Below are 13,524 nucleotides of genomic sequence, written 5' to 3' on the forward strand. Positions count from 1 at the left end.
CTCGATTGTTTAGCTTCCACGGAAAAATTTAAAATGCAATATTTATGTCCAATGAAAATCACAATTGTGATCTATGAATTTACAGTAAAGGAAAAAAACCAATTAATAACGTAATCAATTATGATGGTTTACAATACTTTGAATACTGTACAGAGTACTGAAGTTTGACCTCTTAGATTACTTTTTTAAATCTAAATTGAACATTCATGTAGTTTTTGAAATAAAAATTATATTTGAAAACCGAGATATTGCTATGTTTTTTTATAAGTTACAGGAGTTATACAGTAAGATGTATTAGTTTTCATTAAAATAATATTTTCTTAATTAAATAATAAGTAGTCTTTTCAACATAACGAGTATACCTTGGACAAAGAAGTACGTCTTTTATGTATATAATTTATAGTATTAGCTTTATATAGATAAACTTCATATACGGTAATTTAGAAAAACCGAATTTGGCTCGCAGCCACAGAGTTTTGACTGAAAAGTTTATCTAAAGACTCGACAAAAAATAAAATGAACCAGAGAATAAATGGTTTCATCAGTGGCTGAATACTGGATCTCGACAGTAAAAGTTTGTTAGTAAATTTGAATACTTTAAATTAATAACAGACAGAAAAAAGGAGGTCCAAGAATGATTCATATCAGCATAAACGTTCTTGGCGTAATACGTTTCATGTTTCTATTATAAACAATAAATACAACGTAACTATATGTATATCACGGTTCGATACCTTAATATGTAAGTTTGAACATAAATTTTACGTTCGTTAATTACAGTCTACTGATCACACTTTGTATAAATAAGTATTTGCGTATCGATTTACGGTCATATCCCGCAGTAGTTACTTAATATTTTTCACTTTTAAATCTTCATATCATTGAAATAGATTGCACGCAATAGAGGCTTTTATGGACCAAGTGTAATACCTCTCATATCAAATAACTAGCCAGCTTTTTCATAACCATACATAGCATCAACGCAATCAAGGCTCATTGGAACGTTCAACTTTCACAAATTTTTGCAGACTGGTAAATAATAATTTCCAGAAAACAAAGATATCAAGTTACTTTTTCACTGATTCAACTAAATAAAAGTACAATTAATACTTTTAATATCTCACAGCAATAAAATGGCCAAATAATACTGCGATTAAGATGCTTGGATGATTACAAAAAAGCTTATCAAGAGCAAACTTGCTGTTATTGTTAGATTGAAAAAAAATATATAAGAATTTCGCATAAAATTTTTAGTACGGATGATTTCGGATACACAAATCATGTGTGACAGTTCCTTTACTTTTCTTCAATAGAATTTCAGAAGCGTAAAATATGTTGAATATTTATGTTACGAATTACAGACACGATTACTTAATTACTTTTTCTTCAACTAGCTTAACATCAGTCACATGTAAATTGTGTACACTTTTTGCAGCAAACTTTATGACAGCTTGCGTAGAAACGTGTGTGGTGTGTCGTAGGTCTAACCGTTTAAGCGCTTTACACCTCCCAAGGTGGTCAAGACTGGCTTCTGTTAGTAGTCTACAGTTTGATAAATTTAGAGAAATTAAATTGGACAGGGTTTGTGCTGGAGTAGTAGTCAGCTGGGCAACTCCGGCGTCTGAAACTCGTCCACAAGACGATAGATCCAGAATTTCAATATACGGTAAATGTTGCACGATATATCTAAGAGCTATGTCAGTTATATCGCAACCAGCCAATGAAAGACTTTTCAAGTGCTTTAAACGTGACGTTTTGTCTATTAAACCAGGTCTTGAGTCAGCCGGAGGACTTAAGACTTCTCTCAAACTAGAATCATTTAAGCCTGAGACGTGACCTAGGTCAAGACTAACTAACGGAGGGCACGTACAAGTCTTAAGGGCGCATATGCCCGACCAAGTACAACCTTGTAGTGATAAAACTCTAAGCTGAGGCAATCTGTCTAGGAGCCAAGCCAACTGCCTCTTAGTGACGTTCGTCCAATTTAAGTTCAAGTTTTCTGGCTGCCTTCGAGCAATGCCTGTTAAGTGGGCTGCGGTCAAGTGAGCATGAGATACGTCCATTCTTTTTCGTAAACTAGGATCTACACTGTACCTGGCCCATGTACGACAGACTAAAGCACAATTTGCTAAATCTTTCAAGCTTAGAAACCTAAATATAGCCAGCATTACTGTTTTGTCGTAAGCTAAAGTGTGCCCGTTGAAATCTGGTCCAGGTTTGGATAGTGGGGGCAGTTGCGACGGCCTTACCACAACGTGAGGCCGTTTTAACGACTTACTAGTTGATCCAGTCAACTGCATAGCTAACTGAGTGCGCAACGCTGTGCGTTGCTCACCTTCAGCCGGTTCCCGATCATTCCAGGCCTGTAATAATGAATCGGGTATTGGTTTTCAGATGTCAAGTAATGTCTAAAAACATTTTCATATTTTTGCCCATTTCCTTTAGTTATTTATTCACAGAAATGCACAGGACAAATACCTGCCTGGCGAGTATTCTGTTTTACACGCGATTTCAATCACAATCAGAGATTTATACGACATAAAAAATAATACACCTAATCGATGAGTGATAACTTACCTCGTTTGGGTCTGGCCGAGATCGTTTGCTTGGGGTAGTTGCTCGCTCAGAGTCAGTCGTAGGTGCCGATGAGGCTCCACTTGAAACAGAGATCTTGCGAGCACGCGCCTTGAAATGCCGAGGTCTGTAGTCCAAGTGTCGACCGCTTTCACAACACTGTGGACATTCCCAACTGTTTGGAAGATCTTCGCTAGCTGTGCCTCCTTGACCAGAGTCTGTCAGACAATCCGGATGCACAATATCATAGCAAACTGTACACTCCATTAACGTTGATGGCGTCGACGGCGTCGGTTTTCCTGCAATTTTGAATAGTGAGATATTCGTTGGTCAAGACTTCGCTTGACAATCAAAGCTTTAATGATTTTGTTCTTAAATTTTATGGTTTTCCTACATACCCATAAGTGGCGCTGGTTGCTGTTTCCATCCATCTAGCTGACAGACCTTACAAGCAGCTGTAACAGGGAGCATTGGTCTTAAACACTGCCTCATAAGACATGTTTGCTTAGCCCTTCCTGTACCACCAAACTTAACCATGTCTTGGCAGTAAGCGCACTCCCCACAATCGGACCTAGTACATGCTTCACATTTTTTACATCTAGTACGCCTCCTCCGAGGAACACCTGGCTTGATCTCCTTTAGGCCATCAGACTTGTCTTGGGATTGTTGCCGTTGCAACTTTGTATAACTTTTTTTGGTTGTTCGTAGACGTTCCTGTTGAGTATGAAGACTTACATTGTGAACAAATTCCAGAAAAATGGATTAGTCTATAATTGCGAGTAGTTCTAAAGTGCTTTAAAGAAACTAATGTGGTTAACAAAGACTCACTCTGTCCGCGATTGTCATAGCTGGAGGGGGTGGCAGCACTGGGTATCCTGTCACAGCTGCATCAGGATTATCATGTCTGTGTTGTTCAACAAGGCACCTAACGTCGTGAATAAGTGCTACTGGATCCCGAATTAGTTCAGGAACGTTTTTCTTTGTAGATGGAAGAGAGTGCAGGTACATTACAATTGCTTTTAATCCATGCAATTCGAATGGAGTCAAGTGTATATGTTCATGTAGTTTTGTAACCGGGGATTGTTGATTTGCATCCTGAATATCTAGGTGGCTTCTGTTCAATAGCATGTGAACATATCGTTCCAACACATACCTGTAACAAAATTGAGAATTCATAAGTTATCATATAGCTTCTGACAATGACGAATGAAATGACACAGAAAAAGGTTTCGTGTGAACCTACCAGAGCATCTCTGTGAAGAACGGGTACCGAAACTTTTGTGGAACTTTCGTATGTTCTTCGACTTGAGCAACTTTCAATTGTTTATCGATGCCGAAGCTGTGTAAAAAGTTACCCCCAAAAACGAGAGAATCTTGAGGTGTGTAAACTGCGTGAATCCATCCTGTTGGAATGAATAAGGTCATTCCTGCGGTCAAACTGATTCTTCCACATCTGTCTACCATATCGCCAAAAAATACATCAGATTGTTTCCCACTCAGTACCCACTGCTCATAAGAGGCTAAGTTCTTCTCTGTTGGAGGTATAAGCCAGAATATTTTACCACCTCGCAGTATGTGGTACCATACGCTGGTACCTCCAAAGTCGACGTGGAAATCTGTGTAGCAGCCTTTCACTGACATTAGACAATACTTCTGTACTTTTGGGTACATCATATCTTCTAACAGGTTTGTTGCCTCAACCTGAGCCTCTTTCAAATGTCTCGGCCAAACAACGTCCACCCAGTCCACTTGACGAACTACTGTAGGAGATTGCACATAATTTTCTAGCCTTGTATGACTAAATTCCAGCGATATTACATTCAGCAAGCGATCTTTGTTCGGCTCTTCATAGTACCTCTGCCACTCCTTCATAGTCATGTCTTCATTTTTTTGAGTATTTACGTCCATTACATCCAAGATTCTCTTGGAACCTAAAATTGGAGTGGTGGTTAGTGCAAGGTTTAAAATAGTTCATTTGTTACATGCAACGAAAAATTGGAAGTTTGAAAAAAGCTGTTCAGGGAATTGCAAAATAATAATTGTACCAAGTAAATGTAAGACTTTATGATACTGTAAGAACTGACTGTGAAACTTGGCAATTTAAATTGCTACTCAAGTAACTACGTTGATAATAATCTAATAGACATTTATGGCAGGCTGAAAAGACAATTTATAAGAATAATGTGACAGAGGTTCAATGCCTTAAAACTGGATTTATTTCAACGATATTTGAATGTAAAAGATGTGTTGTCCATCCTGAGTGTGAAGTAATTGTAATTGACGAAATTATTCAACTGCGTCACTAAAATTCCATAATTGTAAAAATATCTCAAGCTATCCGAATCATCTCAAAATACTTATTTTTAAACTGTACACATCATCATAGTAGATCAACGCCATCTTTCAGGTAATTATCGAAATATAGTTCCTAACAGCTTCTCGGAGACATTTGTTGATGTTACGTACCTACGCAGGTTCTGACATCGTTTATGGAGAAATTTGGACTTGGCACACGCAAGCCTAGTCCGCTTTTTTCTTTGAATAATAATGGTATCCCAAGACCATGCTTTTGCAGGTAGCTCAGGGTTAATTCAGATCCCGTCATCTCACGAAATAATCCATTAAAATTACTCAAGTCATATCGCTCGCAGTCAATCTTTTCATCAAGCTGAAAGGTTCTCCGTCCCTCGATATCTTCATCTCCCAGTGTCCAATCATCTGTGTATAACTTTTTGGTCCTCTCGCGCTGTGATTAGGGAGAAATTGTATTATCCGAACATATGTCCCAGTCGGTAATGAATTATAAACACTGCTTATTTTTAAATGATAATTTTTTGTTTACCAATTGACGCCTTCTCGGCACGGAAGTAGATTCATCGGCCATTGTCGACATGCTGCTGGAAACGTATCACTAAAATTCACCGGCTACTCAGCGCCCCACTCACATGCTTGATCCTAATCAGTCTTTGGATAAATCTTGACAGATTACTCGTACAATTCTCACATGTCACGAGCGATAGAGCGTTTACTAATTCGACCATTTATTTGATTACACTATCGCGACATAAGGAGGGTGCCATTTTTGAGAACAAGTTAGCCAATCGTGTGAAAGAAATTTCCCTAGGAAAACCGAGGTTAGCGCAGTGGGCAAGCATTATAACATTTAATCGAATTCCAGTGTATCGATCAGTGCAATATATCGTCTCATTCTTCACACAAGTAATTGATTTCTGAAAGCAATGTCTACTACAATAGTTGTGAAACGGTGCTGTAATCCTTTCCAAAGGGTTGGCCATAATTGGGTGCGACATTTGGTAAAGCCAGTGACACCAGCATTACGGAAAAAGTTTCCGGACCTAGGAGAATATGTGTGCATGGATTGTCGAATAAAATTGTACAAATGCAACACAATTACTCCATCTGATAAAAACGAGGTAATTGATATGAATCATAATTATGCGAGTGGTGACGATCTTGATTCACCTTCACCAATTAGTGAACAGAGGAGTGTGAAAATGTTTCTTGAGAATGATATCGGGCAAGAATTGTTGTGTGATATGAAAGAATTGTTTATCAACGCGAATTGTGTCGCGGACAAAATTAAATATCTCACAATGACTCCTCGTAGTTGGTCCATCAAAGAATTAGAGTTACAATTTGATTATTCATATAGAATGGCTCGTAAAGCTAAAATATTGCAAAGTGAGCGTGGATTTGGATCCTCCCCAGATCCAAGACCATCTCGCACTTTGCGATGATGTTGTCTCTCATGTAGTAGAATTTTACTGTTCTGATAAGATAAGTCGGATCCAGCCTGGTCAGAAAGATTTTGTCACTCTTCGCGATGTGGATGGTTCAAAACATCAAGTCCAAAAACGATTTGTTTTGTGTGATCTGAAGGAAGCTTACACCGCGTTCAAGCAACAGCATCCGAATGATAAAATTGGTTTTACAAAATTCGCCGAACTCCGCCCAAAGCAGTGTATTTTAGCTGGACCAACAGGAACACATACAGTTTGTGTTCGCAAAATACACCAGAATGTGAAACTTATGTTGGTGGCGGTTAGCTCAATTTGTCAGATATTCAAAAGAATGTACCACGATTTGATAAAACATATATCGTGTGACTCTCCAAATCCTTTATGCTATCTTGGTGATTGTAGTAGTTGTCCAAGTTTGGATATGGTTACACATGAAATGGAAAGTTTATTCGACGATAATTTCGTAAAAAAGTATCAGCTACAAACGGTGGACTCACACGGATCGATCTGTTTCAGAAACGATCGCGCAAGAAACGGAAACGTTCCTCGAGACATTAAAGGAACAGACGATAGCCCTCAAGAAACATGATTTCATCGCTAAACAGCAAAGTGCATATTTGAAAGACAGAAACAGTCGTCTACAACCAGGGGAGTTCTTAGTTTTGGGTGACTTTGCTGAAAACTATGCATTTGTTGTTCAAGATGAAATTCAAAGCTTCCACTGGAATAACAATCAAGCTACCATCCATCCTTTTGTTGTGTATTATGTTGAAAATGAGGACTTAAAGCATAAGAGCTTCGTTATTATCTCAGAAAATGTACAACATAATACAGTCGCGGTCCATGTGTTTCAGAAGAAACTAATCAGTAGGCTTTTTGAGTTCTTCGGTAGTGAAGTTATCAAGGAAATGATTTATTTTACTGACGGTGCTAGTGCACAATATAAAAATAAAAGTAACTTCATTAATTTGACTCATCATTTTGACGACTTTAATGTCGAGGCTGAATGGCATTTATTTGCAACGTCACATGGAAAAAGTCCGTGTGATGGCATTGGTGGAACTGTGAAAAGATTTGCTGCACGTGCAAGCCTACAGCGGCCCAATGAAAATCATATTTTGACTCCAAGGCAATTATTCGAATGGAGTGTGAGTGCATTGAAAAATATCACATTTGACTTCTGCAGCAACAGCGCACATGAAGAACATGAAAAATTATTGAAGCCGCGATTGAACCAAGCAATAACGGTCGAAGGCACTCGACGATTCCATTCATTTTTACCTCTGTCAATAAAAACTGTAGAATGTAGGGTTTACTCTTCCTCTGATGAGTCATTCACCCGTAAATCTATGCGCTAAGATAGCCGTGTAAGTTATGACGAAAACTTTTGCTCACATTTCTAAGTTTAATGCTCAGTTTGATCAAAGATTAATAGATTGTATCCATAGAATAAGCGATTTATTTGTATAAAATATATAATTGTAAGTGCGTTCATTTCGCAGCTTCCACATATCTTCGGGGGTGATTATAAGTACTAAAATAAGTAGCAAGTTATGTAAATATTATCATTTGTGTGCACTCTCATGGTGTGTAACCGTTATTTTGAATCTCTGTAATAAAAAAACGGCGAAAAACACATTCTTGAAACTTCACTTATCGCTTTGAGCAGGCCTTGTGAAGGTACAGTATTTTTTTCAGATTCTTCAATCATGTCCTACATCGTGAAAATGACTCTAAAATAACGCTGCGACGCCACCGCGGGGCAGCGGTGGACGGTAACCGAAGAAAAACACCCCTCTGGAATTAATTCACAGGTTGTAGTACAGTTCAAGGAACATGTCACGATTTAAAAAAAATTTTTTGGTCATCTCAGTCACTGTTTTAAAAATCTTTGAAAAATTAATTGTTAAATAAACAATTGATAACAACTTTTTTTTTTACCATTTCGTATTTTTTTTAAATTCTATGGAGCTTTCCGCGTAATTTGATAAAAAAAAAAAATATTGTACCTAATTTTTTGCCGAAGTTATGAATTCTTGAAAAAAATGGGAGTCTAATTTGTTACTGTTAATAAAAAATCGAATTTTGCATTATGAGATTCGCGCTTTGGCACAAAAATCTAACTCCCCCTACACAATTCACATGCCAAATTAAAAAAATATCTGAGAGATGACTGATCCGGTTGACGCGGAATAGCCCATATACATACCTTGACAGCCCTAGATGCTGCTAATCATTAGATTGACGCCAGTGCAAGAATGCCATCAGAGAGCAGAGATCACGTCAGAGATTATGATCCAGTTGGCGCCATTTTTCAAGACGCAATCAAACTTATTGTAACTAAAGCTGTACAGGATTGGCACGATTAAAGGAATGAGAGCTCTGATGGCTCCGAAATGAGCTTCTTTACATAGAAATTTTACGTGCCTGTGATCAACATAGCCTTTGTTTCTCGTATCATTTGCGTCGCTAGTCATTTGCACGTGAAATTTGCCTCGTGTTATTTTTCGTTATGTTTTACCGGGCACGAGTGGGCGCGGTGGTACTACTAGTACTCTGCACTTTACCGACCCGTCTTATAAGATCCCAATGTAATATCGCGTCGACATAGAATACTGAAATTTCACCTCTTTTTACACCTAACAATAAGTCCATTAGTTTTCCCACAGCTTTACTCAATACGTCTTTCTCGAGAACTAATTCAGACAATGCAATGTAAATTCGAATGAAAATAAATTCACTGCTCCATCATCAGCTGCAAATGTCCCGATTAGAAAATATAGACGCTTATATGACACATAGCTCGATAAGATACGCTTATTGCGTTCCTCGATCACTGTGATAATTATCAACTAAAATTTTGAGACGACGTCTTATTGTCAGATGTAAAATTTCACGTGCATTCGATGACAATAAAGTACCATTTAACATGTAATAGGAGAGTATATCAATACTAAATAATACAGCAATTATTTTGTTTAAAAATTGTTTTATTTCTACAGAAAGTTCAACAACCGTAATTTGATCGGTGATGAATGAATGGCAACCACGCACCTGGGTATAAAAATAGTTTTAAATTTACTTTTAATTCAGTCAACTAATACAGTGCTGATGCATGGAATCTCTGGATGAAAGGGGTTGAACTCCTCCGATGCAAATCCTACTACTAGACAATCCGTTTGCTCGTGTTCCCTGATGTAGTTGATTATATCTTCAAGAGTCTTGCTGAGGGGCATTCGATTGACCGCAGCCTCGCGACGAAGCTGCCAGTTAATCTGAAGCTGAAAGTACCGGCCGTTCATGCGAGCAATCACCTTGTTTCTTCTTCTTCGTCTTCTCCTTTTATTGGTTTTTTCTTTCCTAGTCATCATTTTCGACTAGGAATAAATATGCGAGCCGAGACTTCCGAAAATGCGTGAATCAAACGTTATTAAAAAATTACAATCCTCAACTGCCTATCGTGATGTATTATAGAAACGAAAAATGATCCTATAAACGCTCTGTTCGTTACTGATCGTGAAATTGTTCCAGGCTGTTGCGCTGACTGAATTAAGCGCTGCAATACGCCTCTTGGATGTCATGGCGAAACGACGGCAACGCTATCTGTCGGTTAACGGCGGCAACTCGAGGACGTTGTTTTAAATTATTGTTTTATTCAGTGCAATATGAAATTAAAAGTGATATTATGAGCCACACTATCGTCAAATGTGGATTTCAGAATATCCACGCAGAATTCTTTCGCGGAAAATCTGTGTCGAAAGGTAAGTAAATGCACGAAACATATGAGATATTCTTTCAAATTCATTGTAATTTTTACTACGTACTTAATTTTAAGATTATCGTATTACTAACAATACGATGATCAATTAATTAAAAATTTATAGGGTATAAACTATTCCAAAGCCATCATGTTCAGTAGGTCGTCGAAATTGATGATGAAGCTAGTGGAGAACGAATCGTCCGTGGGAAAGTAATACCACGGACGAGAGTACATAATCCGCCGTACGAAGTGAAATTAGAGGTATGTATTAATTATGAGATAAATGATTAGTTCAATAATAATGTAAAAAAATATATTTTCAGGAACTTTGCATCTATACATGCAAAACAGAAATGGAAAATGGAGTGTTCTTATTCGACTGCCATGGCTTGTTATCTGGTGTACTATAAAAATAAAACATTACAGAAAATCTGACGTTTGTATATTTTCAATACGTTAATTCCTTGTATCAAATTGTTATAATATTACTTACATTCTTCTGACAGCTTTTATCCACTCATTTCTCGTGCTAATTTCCCAATTTCGTCTCGGAAACGAATAAAAAGTAAACTCTGGATTTTTCGATTGGGTATTTTTGCAATCCACAACACAACAGTACCTCGTACCACACATTTTTTGTTTATTTCGGAGAGCACTTTTTAATTGAATTAATACATAAACCGCACAGCTGACCGCACTCGCACGTCCACGTGTTGTCTGAATCTGCATTATCCCCGCTACCGGATTCTAGATACGATTATATTTGTAGAAGTATAGCTTCTATGCGACTGTAGCTCACACCATACTATAAAAGAGCTTTATCATTGTTATCTCGGTTTTTTTTTTACAGGATATAGGAGCGTACATTATTGTCATCGATGAATCATGATTCACCTAGCGATAATATCAGACAGTGAGAAAGTTAGACGTCTGGCGAAACTCGAGAGTAATTACGTTCTACGACGTAATATATGTATACAATAATAAGTATGTATAATTACGGTTTGCACAAGACTTACACCGTCAAGAAACTCTGTACGGTCTCGCATCGTATAGAGCAAAAGTATAATATAAAAAATCCGTATGGTTTTTCCAAAAACTTAAAATTGTCAAGTATTTTCGACGTGTCTGGTTTTTGAAATACATCGATTTACCTTTTGTCAATTAAGAATGTATTAATCATGATGATAAGACTTTTTTCTGTATTCAGACTGATTCTAAGAATGGGTGTCCCGCCAAACTTGTGTAACAAAAATACCCAGCTGCTCCTGAAATATGTTTTTTATGATACACAGATGGCGCTAGAGCCGCGAAGGCGCGAGCTTGCCTCGTTTAAATAGTTTGATCGATAAACACGGTATGCAGCAGTGTCAAAGAAGGTATTTTTACCGTGACACGTGCCCTTTACAGTGTTTGGTTACTGAATTTATTTATGATTTTGATCGTATTTATCCTCTACTCTTATAAGAAATACCTGCTGTATACATCTGGTAAAATATGGCGCCACATGTGAAAAATTCAAAGAATCTCATTCATCGTGCGCAAATCACTACCGACCCGCAGAAAGCTATAGCGGAATATTTCATATCCAAAGCAGAAGGCAGGAATATAAAGTAAAGTATTTGGTATTTTACATTAAATAAAAATTGGTCTAAATACTAATTTGATCGAATTACTCACCGTCATCCTGACAATAACGATGTTTGCCGAAGTCTTGAATAACGAGAGTATATTTTGGCTTGAAAATTTCAGAAAATTGTCAGAATGGGACGATGCTCGAATAAGTCCGGCAGCCGAATTGGTGAAGGCACGTCGCGAATTAGACCTAGCCGAGAATCAACTAACAGAGAAACAGCAGGAGCAGATTGAGAAAAGAAAAGAAATGGACAAGCACTGGGCAGAATTGAGGCGAAAGGAGCTTATTTTTCGTCAGTCGTTTCAAAAGTTTAATAAATTTGCCAAGGAAAATCAAGAAAAACGAGAAAGGGCCGAACACAAAATTGCCGAGGAACTTTTACTGCAAAACAAACGACGAGAAGAGGTAAAAGTATAAATAATCGCAACGACTGGATGTACTCCCTGTTTTCCATCACTTGTACAATTACTATCGAAAATATTAACACCAGTAACAAATTTAGATAAGGGAGATGGAAGCGAAGTTGAACGACATGAAAGAAATAAAAAAAAGCATGGAGAAACACGTGGCAGATTACGGCATGTATCAAGAATATTTGGAGAGAGTGATCTCTGAGACAGGGCAATTTCAATCTATATCCGAAATTCTGACGCGATACGAATGCTTAACCGAGGCTAGAAAAGAACTTTCCGAACGACAGGATGAAAATCTTCAAGCACTGGAGGACGCAAGCACAGAAATGGTACTGAAATCTCCTAGGATTGTATAACAGCCTTACAGTATTTGTTGAATCGAAAAACCGATTTAGCTACCTATTTTCTATTCTACTTTCTACAGGTTCGTCTGACAGACGACAAGGCTCAAAAGTTAATAAATTTGAACAACAGATTGGCGGATCTACAGGGCAGATACGACAAAGCGAAAGTGAACGCTTTGCGTTGGGAAACTGCGGTACAGAGAATCAAGGAAACGACTGCAGCGAAGCATCTCGAATTGACTCAAGTTCGAGCATGTTGCTGGAATGTTTATCAGCAGATTTGCAGGCGCAAGGGGATTCCCGTAGAAGTGGATCGCGATGACGTTGAACGCCAATTGGTGCACATCAAACGAACTATTCTGGAACTGAAACGGATCGTTCGCGTAGCTCGAAGGAAGGCACAAACAGAAGCAAAGTCAAAGGATGCTTGAGCTTAACTCGCAAGTTATAGGGTAGCATCCCGCTACGCTTCAAACTACGCGATGGAAAGCTTAATGAGACTTAAAAATTTTCCCTTTTGCTTTGACCTTAAGGGGGGGGGGCAACTTGGACAGTCTAAAATCATTCCTGTTTGTTGTTGTTTTTTTTTTTTTTTTTAATAATATTAGAACACTTAAAACAAATTGAGTTCGAATGCATTGTTATTTATAGTTTTAAGAACATTTCAGAATATTTGCATTGAAATTAATAACGAAATGACGGCATATAAGTAACATGATCTTGAAACTATAAGAAATAAAGCTCTCAAAATCAAATTACTGTAAGTATTTTCATTTTCTTTAAAAAAAAAAAACAACTCCCAAAACTAGGTATAATTTTAGACCGTCCAAGCTGTACCCCCCCTTAAGTGCTCCGCGTTACGAAAACCGCACACTGATTATGTATCATGTCTGCATGATGATTCCGTAATAAATTGCGATTCTCACAAATTATGAGAGTTGACAATTATTAATCATTAATTAACCGACTGTTTTCATTCCTTATTTTATATTCAAATGCAACCAATGAGTGTACATTGCGATTATTAAATAAATTA

The 13,524-nt window shown here is 37.6% G+C and overlaps 2 protein-coding genes and 1 long non-coding RNA gene across 3 annotated transcripts; 2 read left to right on the forward strand and 1 right to left on the reverse strand.

Moving 5' to 3' along the window:
* Nucleotides 1-212: 212 nt before the first annotated feature.
* Nucleotides 213-5,665, reverse strand: LOC124301555 (jmjC domain-containing histone demethylation protein 1-like). Its single transcript, XM_046756747.1, has 7 exons — nt 5,417-5,665; nt 5,041-5,320; nt 3,818-4,505; nt 3,403-3,727; nt 2,973-3,288; nt 2,578-2,873; nt 213-2,363 (listed from the first exon to the last, which is right to left on the reverse strand). The coding sequence occupies exons 1-7, from the start codon at nt 5,465-5,467 to the stop codon at nt 1,368-1,370; spliced, it is 2,952 nt and encodes a 983-aa protein (XP_046612703.1). The 5' UTR covers nt 5,468-5,665; the 3' UTR covers nt 213-1,367.
* A 4,087-nt stretch (nt 5,666-9,752) lies between these two features.
* Nucleotides 9,753-10,451, forward strand: LOC124300645 (uncharacterized). The gene is made up of 3 exons (XR_006907273.1): nt 9,753-10,096; nt 10,220-10,356; nt 10,419-10,451. It is a non-coding gene; the product is annotated as an uncharacterized LOC124300645 (long non-coding RNA).
* An 819-nt stretch (nt 10,452-11,270) lies between these two features.
* Nucleotides 11,271-13,032, forward strand: LOC124300646 (coiled-coil domain-containing protein 42 homolog). The gene is made up of 4 exons (XM_046754943.1): nt 11,271-11,708; nt 11,848-12,136; nt 12,234-12,473; nt 12,569-13,032. The coding sequence occupies exons 1-4, from the start codon at nt 11,593-11,595 to the stop codon at nt 12,917-12,919; spliced, it is 996 nt and encodes a 331-aa protein (XP_046610899.1). The 5' UTR covers nt 11,271-11,592; the 3' UTR covers nt 12,920-13,032.
* The last annotated feature ends 492 nt before the right edge of the window (nt 13,033-13,524 follow it).

This window comes from Neodiprion virginianus, chromosome 3 (assembly GCF_021901495.1).
Source record: "Neodiprion virginianus isolate iyNeoVirg1 chromosome 3, iyNeoVirg1.1, whole genome shotgun sequence".
Lineage (NCBI taxonomy): Eukaryota > Metazoa > Arthropoda > Insecta > Hymenoptera > Diprionidae > Neodiprion > Neodiprion virginianus.

Coding starts and splice junctions, on each gene's coding strand:
- LOC124300646 (XM_046754943.1), top strand. CDS start 11,593: ATGGCGCCACATGTGAAAAATTCAAAGAATCTCATTCATCGTGCGCAA. Junction 12,137..12,233: donor AAAACAAACGACGAGAAGAG/GTAAAAGTATAA, acceptor TAACAAATTTAG/ATAAGGGAGATGGAAGCGAA. Junction 12,474..12,568: donor AGGACGCAAGCACAGAAATG/GTACTGAAATCT, acceptor TACTTTCTACAG/GTTCGTCTGACAGACGACAA.
- LOC124301555 (XM_046756747.1), bottom strand. CDS start 5,467: ATGTCGACAATGGCCGATGAATCTACTTCCGTGCCGAGAAGGCGTCAA. Junction 4,506..5,040: donor CGATGTCAGAACCTGCGTAG/GTACGTAACATC, acceptor CTCCAATTTTAG/GTTCCAAGAGAATCTTGGAT. Junction 2,874..2,972: donor GCAACCAGCGCCACTTATGG/GTATGTAGGAAA, acceptor TCAAAATTGCAG/GAAAACCGACGCCGTCGACG.